This window comes from Conger conger, chromosome 1 (assembly GCF_963514075.1).
Source record: "Conger conger chromosome 1, fConCon1.1, whole genome shotgun sequence".
Classification (NCBI taxonomy): Eukaryota; Metazoa; Chordata; class Actinopteri; order Anguilliformes; family Congridae; genus Conger; species Conger conger.
Window position 1 is genome coordinate 80,247,977 of NC_083760.1, and position 15,616 is coordinate 80,263,592.

The 15,616-nt window shown below is 41.0% G+C and overlaps 1 protein-coding gene across 1 annotated transcript; it reads left to right on the plus strand.

Annotated features, from left to right (window-relative positions):
- Positions 1 to 6,581: 6,581 nt before the first annotated feature.
- On the plus strand, positions 6,582 to 12,332 carry LOC133108077 (fish-egg lectin-like). Its single transcript, XM_061217500.1, has 5 exons — positions 6,582 to 6,654; positions 9,007 to 9,234; positions 9,332 to 9,549; positions 9,883 to 10,010; positions 12,044 to 12,332. The coding sequence occupies exons 1-5, from the start codon at positions 6,600 to 6,602 to the stop codon at positions 12,183 to 12,185; spliced, it is 771 nt and encodes a 256-aa protein (XP_061073484.1). The 5' UTR covers positions 6,582 to 6,599; the 3' UTR covers positions 12,186 to 12,332.
- The last annotated feature ends 3,284 nt before the right edge of the window (positions 12,333 to 15,616 follow it).

The following is a 15,616-nucleotide window of genomic DNA, read 5'->3' on the forward strand; positions in this document are numbered from 1 at the left end:
ACAGCAAAGTCAACAAGGGGTATTCAGAAGACAAAATACTGATAAATGTTTGTGGCCAGCTTCATGTCTTTTTGTTTTGGTAAAGCCCCCCTTTCTGGAAAAGTGTGTATAAGAGTCTTACTGTGTGATTCAAATCAGAAAGCCGGTAAGCTTTCTCACTTTCTGTCATTTCTTTGCAAATAAATGTGAAAGTTAAACTCAAGTATAGCTATCGTTGTTTTTACTGGGATCTCTTTCATCAGACGACGCTCACCTGTGAAATGTTAAAAAGGGCATCTTCCCTAACAACATATAGGAGCAATATTCACTTGTATCAGAGTGGTGGCACTTCATCCTATAGAAAGACAGTGGTCCTAAACAAATGAGTTGTGCTGGTGAGAAAACTTAAAGCAACTGGCCCTCAAAACAAGCAGGAGCTAAAAGATGGAGAGCATTGCAGAGCATCACCAGAGAAGATACTCAGTGCCTGCCAATGTCTGTGGGTCACAGATTTCAAGCAGTCATTGCATGCAAAGCATATGCCACAAAGAACTAAATAACTACTTTAAATGTACCTTTAAATCCCAAACCTGGAGCTTTAAAGGTAAAGGGATGTGCACTTTATCCACATGTGAATTGTTTCATTACAAATCTAAAATTGTGGGGTAGAGATCCAAATAAAGAAAAAAAATATTCAGTTCACTGTATATAGTTGGCCTTGAGTCTGCTCTGCATCGTTTAAAACAGAGGGAAATTTAGCTAGACACATTAAATGTACAATTAGTTCAAATCTTTCCAGAAGAAGCAAATGATGGTTCTGGGAATATGTGTGTTTTGTACAATGTGTATCACTCTTTCAACTTAAACTAAACAATAGTAAATACACTGTGCTTTCAAAACTCAAAATACATTTGTACTGTATCAGCTGACAGTAGAAACCATGTTCAGATCTGCTGAATCATTGTACAATAGTAGAAAAGATTTGTTCTGGAAAGTAACAAAGTATACATTGGAAGGCAACAATGTATGCAAATTTAGAAATACCACTGATCATAGATATCTATGCTTAAAATGTATAATTGACTGAATTCTTCCTCTTCCCAGAAATAATATACATTTCCATGTTGTGTCTACTGGTATTTACTCATTTATTATAGTTTTCATTTATTATGCATTTTCAGTGGAAACTGCAAGAGAAGTTAGAAATTAATCCATGCCATTGTAGGTTTCAAAGTATTTTAAGAATGTGTATCACAGTATCTTTCACCAAATATGGCAGCCCACTCAAGGTCCTTTTAAAGTTATTGTCTGATACATACTGCTTTGTGTTGTGTTGTTGTGGAGACTTGACGGTAATGGTGAGAACAGGCCATTCAGCCCAGCAATGTTGGCCTTTTCCTACCCCTTAGTGTATCTACTCTTTAATTTGCCTAAAAGTGAAATGGTATCTAACACCGCCACTACACCACTCCTTGGGCCTCATTTATCAATATTTTGGGCAAATGTATGTGAGATTGGAAACGAACAAACAACTTTCACCAGATTCCTGAAAGAGGCGTAGACCACGTGTGTATGTTGATAAATACCAAGTTATCGTAAATCAAGGGCGCGTGCACAAAATGTGTGATTAGCATAAATTGACGCCCTAAAACACCATATATGGAGTTTCGGCTTTTTAAAGAGATAGTCGAAAAAAGAGAAAAGGCTTCTCTGAACCGGAGATTGAAGTTCTGTTAATGGAAGTACAAGCCAAAAACATACACCGATCAGCCATATATACGATTAAAAATGCTTTAAACTGTATACACTTGTCTATAAACACTTAATAGTACTTTTCTTTGTGATTTAAATGTCTTGGTGCGTACGGGTGATCATGATCACGTCTCCAGGACCTGTAGAATATTTCATATAAAAAAAGCCCTCCATATTTAAGAATGCATGGGATCTATTCCGACATAAGTTTCACCACATGCAGTACCATGTAATTCCAACGGAGGGAGGAAGGGTGAAACTGATGTAGGAATAGAAGCCATGTATTTTCAAATATAGCGGGTGGTCTTTATTTCTTGTTAAATATGAAAACTTCTACAGGTCCTGGTGCATCTGTTAAAATAGACGTCATCGTGAACACCAGTACGTACCAATATATTTAAATAACAAAACAATGCACCCCCTCCCATCCCAATGAGCTTTTAAGACTTCCATTTTCATTTAAAAATACAAATTCTGAATGCAACTCACATATGATTATCTGCTTATATAAGTATGCATATCATAGATTCCAGTATTTTATAAGTGATGCAAGTTAGACTGGCAGGCCTGTAGTTTCCTAGATTGGTACGGTCCCCTGTCTTATATATTGGTATTATATTAGCTTGTTTCCAGTCATCCGTTATTTCTCCAGTTTCTAAAGACTGTGTGAAAACACTTTCCAGGCGTTTAAAAAGTATCTCTCTTAACTCTTTGAGTACCCTTGGGAATATGTCATCAGGGCCAGCTGCCATATTTGTATTTAGTTTATGTAATTTATCTAATATTTCTTTATCCCCTATCTCAATATTTGCAAAGACATTATAAGACATTCTGAGTATTGAGTATGCCTTCCGGCCTACTAGTAACCTCCTCCCTGGTAAAACTCTCGACAAAGTAGCCTCAGCAATAATCTTATAATGAATCTGTCCTTCCTGATGAGTTTATACACCTCTATATTATATTCATCCCCATCTTAATCCCCAAGCCATGTCTCTGTAACCCCTACAATGTCATAGCCCCCACTAATAAAAAAATGCTTCAACACATTCTCTCCTGTTCCCTCACTCCCTGCTGTCCCAAGGCACCATTACTTGAACTTTGCCATGAAAAGATTTTGTTATTGTACCATTAAATGTAGCCTTTACTGTTTCCATCTGGGCAGTCTATACCTCCCTGCCCATTACACTCTCTATCCTCACTGCCCCCAAAGTCCCTAGTTTAAGTAATCCTGTGCTACCCTAAGCATATGCTGACCCAGTGCAAAGGTTCCCCTCCGGTTCAGGTGCAGCCCATCACGCTTGTACAGCTCACCCCTGTCCCAAAAGGACACCCATAAACCTGTACCTCTCTCCTACAAAACCGTCATAACCACGTGTTAAACCTCCAGATAAAGTTACTCTGTTTGCACATGGTACAGGTAAAACAGTGCTCCTAATCCTTTCTGCTAACTCCACAAATTTGTCCTGTAGAACCTCAAACCTACCCATACCTATGTCATTGGTCCCGACGTGTACCATGACAACTGGATCCCTCCCTGCTCTGGCCAGGAGCTCCAAAATATCTCCTACATGGGTGTAACTATGGTAATTCTGCCAAAGGACAGACGGACCACATCTTGCTAAAACTCATTTATTCTCCCGAATGACAGAAGACATAAAACAGTTAGTCTTCAGAAAGTTTTGGAGCTATGCAATCAGCCCCCGAGCCAGCCCTCCAGATCAAGAATCTTGATGAAAGTTACTTCCCAAATCGAAACACAAAAACTAAAAAAAGTGTGAGGTGGCTCAGAACAGTTAGCAGCATAAAACCTTAGCGATAAAGCTTTTGTACTGGGCGGCGAGCTAACTAGCTAGTATTTTTATTTTATTCGCAGGACAAAAATGCACCCAATTGTCATCCGGAATCCGTTTACAATTAACTACGTTAACGCTAATTTGAGTTGTGTCTGGCATCCATTTTGCAACCCCTCCAACCCTAATTTTAAAGTCACTTTCTATCTGTATGCTCACATCATTCCTCCTTGTTCTGTGTCCTTTACATTTTAAAATTACAACTCTTAAACACCCAAGTGTTAAAATGGCATAATCACAAAGATTTAATATGCGCTGCCGCTATGCTCAGATGAAATAAATAACCCTATTACTTTCATCCAGAGATGTAAAATCCAAGAGTCAGAAAGTTAAAGTCCACTGATTTAACGAATTAGTTCTTACTCCTGGCTGAAGAATTATGCCAATTAGAAAATCCAGTTTACTGGAGTGGACTTTTACTTTCTGAACCAGGATTGTACACCTCTGCTTTTATCCAGGCTATACAGAATACTCTCAGATCCAATTTAATTTCCCTTGCCCAGAGTAAGTAAATTCAATTATTTAAAAGGTTTGGTCACACCAACAACTGTGTAACCCAACACTACATACACATGCATTAACTAATAATAATTATCAACAACCTCATTCCCAGGTAAGGTTGGAGATTTCCCCAAAAATTCCAGAAGCTGCTACCAATTCTGTGCTTTGATTACAATCAATATGCATGGAGCTAGTGCAGCTTCAGGGAGGTGTACAAATGCACCCGACCCTGACAGACCAGGGAACACAAGTATTTATTTTATTTTATTATTTTGCCCTTCAGACTTCTATTGTGTTTCTCCTTTTATAAACATACAGTAGTGTGCAAAATTTGGGCACCCCTGGTCAAAAAGCCTTTTACAATGTAATTGAACTGAGGTGAACCTGAACTCTAAATGGTTAAACATGACACATTTCTTCAAATTTTAAAGCAAGATGTATTTTTATTTTTTTACAGTTTTAAAATAATAATAAAAAAGACCCTGCACAACAGATTGGGAACCCTGTCAGTTAGTAACTCCATCTCAGGCAACTATAACAGCATGTAAATGCTTCGTGTTGCCAGCTCAGAGTCTTTAAATTCTCGCTTTTGGAATTTTTCCCTATTCTTCCTGGCAGAACACCTCTAACTCAGAAATATTCTTCGGCCTCCTTGCATATACGACATGTTTGAGGTATCGCCACAGATTTTCAATAATATTCAAGCCTGGGGACTACGGTGGCCATTCCAAAACCTACATCCGTCTTTCCTGGAGGTACTTCATGGTTGATTTCCAGTTATGCTTTGGATCACTGTTTTGGTGGAATACCCAACCATTCTTCAACTTCAATGACCTTTGAACATAAGCTTCTAGAATTTCTTAATATTTGGTGGAATCCATTCTTCCTTCCACTCGTACAATATTTCCTGATCCCCCAGGTACCACACAACCCAAAAGCATGACGGATTCACCTCCGTGCTTCACAGTTGGCAAGGTGTTCTTCTCTACAAAGGCTTCACTCCTTTTTTCCAAACATACCTTCTTCCAAAGCACATTGTACCAAAAGGCTTCAGACTTTTGTTTTGACTGAATGCATTTAGATGCTCGCCGTAGGTCACGTCACTGAAAATGCTATCTATTGTGTTGTCAACGGCGTTCTCACTGTTTTTCTCAGAAATATTCAATCAGATTAAGGAGTTTTAACACTTTCAAACGCCATATCTTGTTACCATAGTGATTGAATATTCAGGCTGAAAAGAGGCCTGAATAAAAAAAAAAAACCCTCACAGCCCCATCCCTAGGCTGCTGTGGCTTAAGTGGCTAAGGTATGCTGATTGACTTGGCCAGTCTAAAATCGTACACTTTTTCTCCCGAATAAAGTCCTTTGTTGTGTTGGCAGTGGTCATTGTCTTGCTGCATGATGTAGTTCCTCCCAATTAGTTTGGACGCATTTCTCCAAACTTCCTTCTTTCCTTTCCTCACCCTGTTTGATGTCTGTTGTTCAGTCCACCAGTGGTTTCTTTCTTTTCCAGGAGATTCCAAGTTGTTGTACAAGCTGTCCCCAATGCTTGTGCAATGGCTCTGATCGATCTCCCCTCTTTTTTAAGCTTCATTGTGGCTTTCTTTTCTCCCAAAGACAGCTTTCTGGTCTTCATGTTAGTTTTCTATTTATTGTTTAAACAATCAATGTATCAGGACACATCTGGACCACAAGAAACACCTGTTAGTCACATGTTCCAATACCTTTGCTCACCGTGATATGTTCTACGTTGTTTAACAAATCGAGATAAAAATACCAGGAAATGAAAGCTGAAATTCAGAGCTGTCATCTTATGTACATATTTTGACCTCATACTCAATTGTCTTCAGTGTATAGCAAAAACACAGGTATTAACCTTGCTGTTCCAATACTTTTGGAGGTGACTGTATCTCAAAAGTGTCAGTTCAGGTATATCATCCTACATTACACGGATATGTTGCATGGAGTAACCACAACATATAGCCATGTCAATAGGACAGGCTATTGCTTTTTAAATATCAGCAGAGTACCTGGCATATGCTCAGAACATTGAATGGGTCAAATAACATTTTCATGATACTGCAACCAATTAAACATAAATACATAAATAAGTGCTTAATGGTTTGAAGTTTTTTTTTTAAGTACACTATGCCCTCAGTCAATATTTAAACCCTTTCTCCACGCATGCACTTTTGTGAGGAATATATATATGAAAAATTATATATAATATATAAATAAACTTTATGATTTCTTTGCAAATAAGTGTTTTGTGTATTTTCCATCCCTTGGCACACAGTAGCATTATCCACACCCTGTTGATCACATTCGGGCTGTTCTCATGATAGAAGAATAATTTTTGAATATCGGATTAATCCTTTAAGTAAATATGCACAACAGTTTCGTGAAGCAGATGATGCAGCTAGTTATACAAAGTAAGGGTGGGTGACACAGGGTTAGAAGCTATTTAAACACAATATGGCCCTGAGGGTGACAGTTTGGACTGAGCTTGTAGCAGCTATGAGCTTGCGAACAGTCATCCTGTTGATCTCCTGCTTGCTGGGCACCAATCTAGGTAAGCACACAAAATGTTTGAATTTTGCTAAAGCCTTACTCTGTGCCCTTTTCAGTCAATAAGTTTCCGGCCATTCTAATTAATAATATAGACAAATCAAAGAAGAACAGAAGTATGCCGATTTTGGAGTGATTATGAAGTTGGCTCTATTCTACTTTTTGGGTGAATGTATTTTGATAACATTTGCAGTAAACTTTGAACTCATTTCAGAAAATGTACACCACATGCAACTGCTTTTACTTGTGCACTATACAAAAAAAGGTTTCAAAATAGTTTTTTGACCCGTAAATAGAGTATGGTGTGCTCTGAGCAAGTCACACACACAGTATTGCATGAGTATCAACTTCATTTATTTACAAAGTGAGTGGCTTTGTGAAGATTTAAGCTATACATTTGACTCAAAGTGCATTTTTTTCCAGATAACTGACACATTAAAATAAGAAACACAGGTTGACTGCCAAATTCCGAAATGTAGTAAGGAAGTAAAGTGTGAGGGTGTAGCATATACAAAAGGCTTATTACAATTAGAAAATGGGAGTGAATGTAACTACTGTTCTACAGACTTGTGGTGCAGGTAGAGATTTATTCAATTCATTGCACACATCAAATCAGTAGTTAAACTCTGGACAGAGCATTAGCCAGCACATTGAACTTATAATGGATATTTTGAATATCTAACTGCTAAGCCTCTTTTCCTGAGCATCTAATGTAGGCAGTACTTTCGTAAATGACATTCTTCTATGCCTGCCCCTTCCCTATTTCTTTTGTTGTGTGTGTGTGTATTTTGTTGGCGTGTGGGATTTATGTACAGTTTCTGTATTAAATATACTGTCAACACCAAAGGAAGAGCAAGGCCAATTCCTTTGTTTTTGCAATACGCTGAATACATGTGGATAAACATGAGACAATTTCAGATTTTATTTCCTGGTATTTACACCTAGATGTGTTAAACCACTTAGAACATCAGACCACCGAATAACTGCATCAAGCCTGCGACCCGTTGACATCAACAAACTGCTGCATCCTTCTTTTGTGATGCTTTTCCAGGCTTTCACTGCAGCCTCTGTCAATTTTTGTTTGTTTCGGGGGATTTTTCCCTTCAATCTCCATCTAAAATGCATGCTCAATTGGGTTAAGGTCTGGTGATTGACTTGGAGGTCTAAAACCTTCCACTTTTTCTCCCTTATGGTTGGCATTTATATAGCGCCTTTATCCAAAGCGCTGTACAATTGATGCTTCTCATTCACCCATTCATACACACACTCACACACCAACGGTGATTGGCTGCCATGCAAGGCACCGACCAGCTCGTCAGGAGCATTTGGGGGTTAGGTGTCTTGCTTAGGGACACTTCGACACAGCCCGGGTGGGGGATCGAACCGGCAACTGGGGGGGGACATGGCTCAGGCAGTCCATCCTTTCCTTTCCATCACTTTGGTAGAGGTTAGGTCTTATCTTGGTCTCCTCAGTCCATTAAAACCTTGTTCCTCCAGGCCCTGCGGACCTGAGATAGTTTGTGATGTCACTGACTGATATTTTGGGGTTTTTCTTTACAGCTTTCACAATGTTTCTTCATCAACTGCTGTTGTTTTCCTTGGTCGACCTATTTGATGTCTGTTGTTCAGTACACCAAAGTTTTATTTCTTTTACAACCACAAAGTTGTTTTACAAGTTGTTTATCAAATGACGATAAAAATACCAGGAAATAAAAGCTGAAATTCACATATTTTAACCTGGAAATAAATCGTGTTCAGTTTCTAGCAAAAGCAAAGGAATTGACCTTGCTGTTCCAATACTTTTGGAGTAGCCACGATAAGGTCCACACAGCTGTTGGAGCTTGAATAAGGCATTTAACCACGTATAAAAAAACAAAATATCTTTTACCTAAATTCAACTTAAGGCAAACATGCCCCACTGTGGCAAGACCACACTTGCAGTTCCACTGATAATTCCATTTCCATCAATTCTATTATGTCTGTCATCTAAATGACAACCCAAGCATTCATCGGTATCTAGGATTTCACGGGTTCATGTTTTGCAAAAACACGCTGGCTGTTTTGACATGCTGTGAACAAAAACAAAATGGTCTGTTCTCTGTTAAACCTTTTACCAGAAAACCTGGCACTGACGTTTTTACTTTGATTTATGTGGATGTAATTTCATGTTTCTTAAGGCTTCGTGTTACCTTGGAAAGCTCTGTCTGATCCCATCCAAGCTATTTTGCGGTTCCCTGAAATAAGTAATTGCCTCTAATTATGGTAGCCCAAAGGTTGACTACCAGACACACAGTACATGTGACAGTTACGTGTGTTATTGACTGGCTGCCTCCTTGCCTGTTTTTTATCTCCTCAGCAATGGATTGCCGGGAAGTTCCAGGGAAACTGAAGCAGATCGATGCAGGGTTGGGCCAGGTTTTTGGGGTGAATGAAAATGACCGCGTCTACACCCTTTACGGGGGATCCTGGACCCAGCTACCTGGGGCCCTAAAGCATGTTACCGTGGGACCCTCCGGGGTCTGGGGAGTCAACAAAAACAACCAAATCTACAAACTTGTAGGTGGTGGCTGGGTTCAGGTGGGAGGTGAGTAATGATATTTGCATGTTGAGTGTGTGAGAAAAGACATTCATTCATACAGTATATCACAAATGTCATCTCATGTCTTTATTTTCTCTTTCAGGCTCAATGAAGCAAGTGGATGCAGGAGGACACCAGTTTGTGGTGGGGGTCAACATGACTAATAATGTGTACTGCATGGGACGGTACGCCAGTGTGCGGTACAGAGGACCCGGGTCTCCTGCACCCTGGAACATGCTTCCCGGGCACCTCATGTACTACAGCTGTGGCCCCAATGGCTGTTGGGGTGTCAATTCAGCCCAGGACATCTATATGAGGAAGGTAAGCATGGAATCAGGCAGGGAGGCAAAGCAGGTGGCAGAGGAGAGGAAGGCTGGATGAAGAGTGAAATTTACAATCCTGCATTTAGCACTGTTAAAAAAAAAATTCAAAAAAATAGATGTTATAGGGAACAGGAATGAGCAATGCAATGTCAGTTTGCACTTTCTTGGTTTGGACCAGGGATTATCGGCTACAAACCATTAGAGCAGCCTATGTGCTAACCTAGGGCTAATAAGTACAGCATGTTTGGTTACCTGTACAATGGCTTATCAATACACAAGTGTGCCTCGGCGTATGCTCATAAGACATTAAGTTGAGCCTGTGTACTTTCAGTGGGTGACTCCGGCAGCATGTGAGGACAACACAGATTGGCAGTTGATTTCAGGGAAGTTGGCAATGATTGAAGTGGGGACTGATGGCAGCGTTTATGGAGTCGATGCAGTTGGAGATGTATACCGCAGGTAAGATGGTGATTCACACAGAAAAGGAAAACATACACGCATGTACATATGATATTCAAGATATGTAGCTTCTGTCCATTAACATACAGTAGATTATCTCGAAAAACTATAGGTGTAAATTGCATCATGGTAACCATGGCTAAAACCCTTGTTTTATGTTCAACTCTGAATAGCAAACAAACTGTATCAAGTGCATTATCAGAGATAGCAATGATCAAATAAATCACTTTGATTGGCACAGCAACCAATTCATCCAACCTTTCTGAAAATGTACAACTCACAGCCAGATTAATTTATCTTGTGGTATAGCCTCAAAGTAGTCAAACGTCTAAGTCTAAAAACGAAGGTCAACTACCTTAAACAAAGAATGTTAAAGACATGGACAGGCCACAAATGAGACGAATGCAACCAACAACTTGTTTCTCTCAAGATTGCCTCAATACACAGCGTGGTCACTCGTGGCGGCCATTTAGAAAAATAGAGAATGAGCGGGTGGAATCACACCTGTATTTGTAGCCTACAGGTGGGGGGAGTTGTTAATTTCTTATTCTGTCTCGTAACAAGAGACTTGCGAGACTTGACACATACGGTGGCATGCTGACCTTCATTCATAGGACCTGGGTTACCTACGCAACTAGGGTTGCCGCATTCGATTCGTAAAAAAACCGGGACATTTGACGCGCGACGTGGGGCGTTAAACCATATTTGCAAATATACTATGTTAACAGTTATAGGACTCCCTATTGCCTCTGTTACCTCTATTTGCCTTGACGTAGATGCACTCTGTGGCAACCACAGAGTGGGGGAATCAGGGAGATGTGCATTTAGAAGTACAAAGAAATGGTCATTTTCCGGGGCAGTCGCTCAAATAAGAGAACAATCAAGGGGAAAACCAGAACGTGTGGCAACCATACACACAACCATTAGTTCTGCTCGGAACACTGTCTGTTACCTCCGAGTTTCCGTTCCGCTCAGAAACCGTCGTCTGGGCCTGGACTGCCACAGTGTTTTAATTAACTTTTACATCCTTTAAGAACTCAGGTGTCTTCGACCTACTCACCTGTACTTTGCTATTTTGAACATTTTGAACTTGCAGATTACTGTATTATCGGTGGAGTTCAACTGAGTATCAACTGATTTTACGAATAATAATACCACGCTAATATAATGTGTGTGGCATTGCATTGTCTCAGTATCTACCCAGTAGTCTGCAACTAAACTGTGCATTTGCTATCAAAGCTTATATTTAATGCATGCTTGATTGTGGTTCCTCTCTCATGCTGACGGAATAATCCACCGAAGAAGTTTAACACGTGAAGAAATTAGACATGTGAATTCATTAAAGCGGAGGGAGAATTCCCTCTAAATAATATTATGCCTTAAAGTTTTGGTGGAAATGGCAGCATCTGTGATTTAAAAAAGTTCCTTGTCCAATGTTCGTTTTTTTTTTTCCTGGAAAGAAAATTGCCTCTCGACAACAATGTGCGATTTTAGGCGCTTTGCTTGTTTAGCAGTGTGCAGGCAAGTTCCTGTGCGTGTATCATCAAATTTCAATAGGTGGCGCAATTGCTGCACCCAACATGAACAGTGAAAAACAACACATAGAGCTACAAAAATTCCATCCGGAGAAGGTATCAACTGTTATTTTTTTTAATGAAAAAAAATGTTAATTTAATAAAACATTCAACAAACCACGAATACAAGGCGAACTCAAGCAAATAAGTTTAAGAACATGCTCAACGGTGCACATGTAGATTAAAAGTGTGTCTCAAGCTTTTTTTTTTTTTTTTTTTTAAGATGTTTTTTAGGCCTTTTTCAGCTTTATTGGACAGTATAGTATAGAGAGACAAGAAGAATGGGAGCAAGAGAGAGGGGAAGACATGCGACAAATGTCAGACGGTCCGATTCGGACCGCTGACGTCGCGGCTCGCAATGAGCATGCGGTCAGTGCTCTACAGGCTGCGCCACCGAGACACTCAGTGTGTCTCAAGCTTTGAGCTGTCCTGCTCATGTGTCCATGCCTCTCCCAACAGAGACGGGATCACTGCCGCAAACCCAGCAGGAATTGACTGGATATACGAGAGCCCATGCACCAAGAGCAAGCACGTGAGCTACGACGCTGGACACCTGTGGGTCGTCACCAAAGACAACAGGATCCTGGACTGTGTTGTCTAAGAGCTTCATCACATAATCACCACATTATAATCAAAAAAATGTTATGCATCCTTGAATACCTCTATGAACCTTCATACTGTTACACGGTGCCTTTTGCTTCACATGGTAATGTATCGTTTTTCAGATAGGCTACACAGAATCCGTGGTTGTTATGAGATGTGAATGATAAGATCTTGAACAAATAAAATTCCCCCAACTCTGGTGCCATTATTTCTCTGGTTTGTTTTTCCAAGCTACACCCTCCCTCTTCATCAGTAACTTGTTTTCATCAGCATTTCATCTCACTTCAACGACTCTTCGGGAACACTGACATTGGATTATCACTTTCACATATTAGGTTTCTTTGGATTTAATAACATCCGCCATCAGATGTTCAGCTTTTCCAACATTTCTCATATAGACAAGTCTTTACTTGTAAAAGGACATGGCCTTGTCCTTTTACCCCAACACACCCAGTATGACCACAAGAGCATTTTACACCATTACAAAAAAGCAGCAGTTTACTTACTAAACATGTAGGGGGCTGTACTAGGAAATACAAGAGTCTTATTGAAAGTGCCCAACCCTGTAAAAGTACCAGCACAATTTTCAAGAATAACAAAATAAATTCAAAGGCTGGCAGGTGTCACAAGATTCTCACCTTATTGGAATAAAAAGAAGAGCTGCTACATGAGGTGCTGCTACACGGTAAAATCAATTGCACGCATGTAATATCAATTACAAATACAAACAAAAAGGACTAAATACTTTTGTCATTGGAGAAATTATGTGCGAGTAGCAACAAGGGCTTTGTGGCCCATCACAATTAGAATGTACTGCATATGCAGTATAACTCTGTCTATCTGTCCTCATCGTGTCTCAAGTGTGGGAGGGAGGAGAGGTCAACCCTTTCCTCACCGAACGGATCATTCAGAAACCCAAACTCTGGGTTCATGCTCTTGCACATGAATGCAAACAAGCTGGATGGAACCACTTCCAAAATCGATGAGCTCGTTCCACGTGGGAACATGAATGCACAGGGGCCCCCTGGGTATGCTGGTTTTTGTTCCAACCACAATTTCAATCTCAGAATTTTAGCAAGTTAATTTGGCAATTCTTTGGACAAGTGAGAGGCCGGGGTTCAAATCCCAGCTAGGACTCAGGCAAATCTTTATCAAATCATCACATTGGTGCTGTGACTCGGATCTAGGTGGGTCGCAAAGAAAAAAGTGGTTGTTGCGGAGTTTTTACATTACATTACATTATTGGCATTTGGCAGACGCTCTTATCCAGAGCGACGTACAACAAAGTGCATACCCATAACCAGGGATAAGTTCGCTGAAAGACCCTAGAGGGAAGTACAATTTCATTTCAACTGCTACCTGTACAACAAAGATAAGGACGAGGGCCCCTTTTTTTTTTTTTTTTTTTTTGAGAACAAACAAACCAACAAACAGAGCAAAAGTGACCAACGTTAACTATCCAAACACTGCTTACCTAGCCAACTAAAAATTTTGATACACAAAGCAAGTCACAGAGACAACAATTAAGGTTCACAGGGAGGTAGGGAGGGATGGGGAGAGGTGCTGCTTGAAGAGGTGTGTCTTCAGCTTGCGCTTGAAGGTGGGGAGAGTTTCTACAGTTCTGACCTCAACGGGGAGTTCGTTCCACCACCGTGGAGCCAGAACAGACAGTAGTCGTGAGCGTGATGTGGAGGTTCGGAGAGGGGGAGGTGCCAAGCGGCCTGTGGAGGCTGAACGAAGAGGTCTGGCAGGGGTGTAGGGTCTGATGATTTTTTGTAGATAAGCTGGGGAAGACCCCTTAACTGCTTGGAAGGCTAGCACCAATGTTTTGAATTTGATGCGAGCCATGACAGGCAGCCAGTGGAGGGAAGTAAGCAGGGGGGTGACGTGTGAGTATTTGGGAAGGTTGAAGACCTGACGAGCTGCTGCATTCTGGATGAGTTGAAGGGGTTTGATGGCAGACGCTGGGAGGCCAGCCAAGAGGGAATTGCAGTAGTCCAGGCGGGACAGAACCATCGCTTGGACCAGGAGCTGGGTCAAGTAGGAGGTGAGAGTCCCGTAAGCACAGTGAAGTGCAGGAAAACTCAGGCTCAGGCAAAAATATCTCTCTTCACATTGGGGGCACCCCAGGACTGAGTTTGGGAACTACTGATATACATAACCTCCTTGCTGTAAGTAATTATTAATGTAAAGCACCACCACTGATCAATTCCAACTTTATTAAGAAGCGGACTTCATTTACCCTCTCATTTGGAGGTATGGTCTTGATTTTCTAGATACTGGGAAACATTACAAAATGTCAATCAAATGAGAATTACGAAAAATATCTAACTGCACAGCTGCAATGCCAAGAATTAAGGAAATATTTAAGATTAAATTGCACATACGCGTGTCTATTTGTCTTTTTTAAGCTTTTACAAGGGGAGGAAAATAATAGTAAGATATTCAAGTATACTTTAGCCAATGAAAGACTTTGAAATGTATCTCTCGTGCTGAAACACACCAAAAACCAGCAGACACTGCGGCCCTCCAGGACTGGAGTTTGACACCCCTGGGCTAATGTGTGCTGTCCTAACGTGCCACCATATACCTACCTACCATACTTGCTTCTTCACTGTGCCAGTTCCAGTCCCCTGCCAGCAGGTGTCCCCATCTCTCCAGTCTTATTGTCTAATGTGTTTTGTTTTGTCTTCCCTGTGTTTTCTTGGTTAGGCTATTGTCTGCATCTGTCTCCCCAAGTATTTCAGTTCCCCGTTCTCCACCTGTCAATGGTTTTTTTTTTTTGGTAATGTTGTCGTTGTAAATAGATGTTAGGTCATTTTTTTCTTGATTTGAAACCGTAGCCAATCGTCTGCTTAGCTGTGAATATTGTGCTTCTTGTGGGAAATATTTTATTTTCAATATCCTTTTCACAAAGCCGCGCGAATCCTAATTTGACGTCCACCTTATTTTCCATCCATCCATCCATTATCTTAACCCGCTTATCCTGAGCGGGGTCGCAGGGGGGCTGGAGCCTATCCCAGCATACATTGGGCGAAGGGCAGGAATGCACCCTGGACAGGTCGCCAGTCCATCGCAGGGCACACACACCATTCACTCACACACACACACACACACACACATACCTACAGGCAATTTAGACTCTCCAATCAGCTTATCCTGCATAACCTGTCTTTGGACTGTGGGAGGAAACCCATGCAGGCTCCACACGGAGGGGCCCCGGCCGACGGGGATTCGAACCCAGGGCTCCTTGGGGTGGCAGTGCTGCCCACTGCACCATCCGTGCCGCCCCCCACCTTATTTTATGTCCGTCAAATCGACTCCCCGGCCCGCACTTCAAAGGTTTCACCGAAAGATCCGTTTCATTCTTGTGTAATATCGCGGAAGCTAGTGCTGCGCTTTTCATATGGTATCAATTTTCAAATCTGT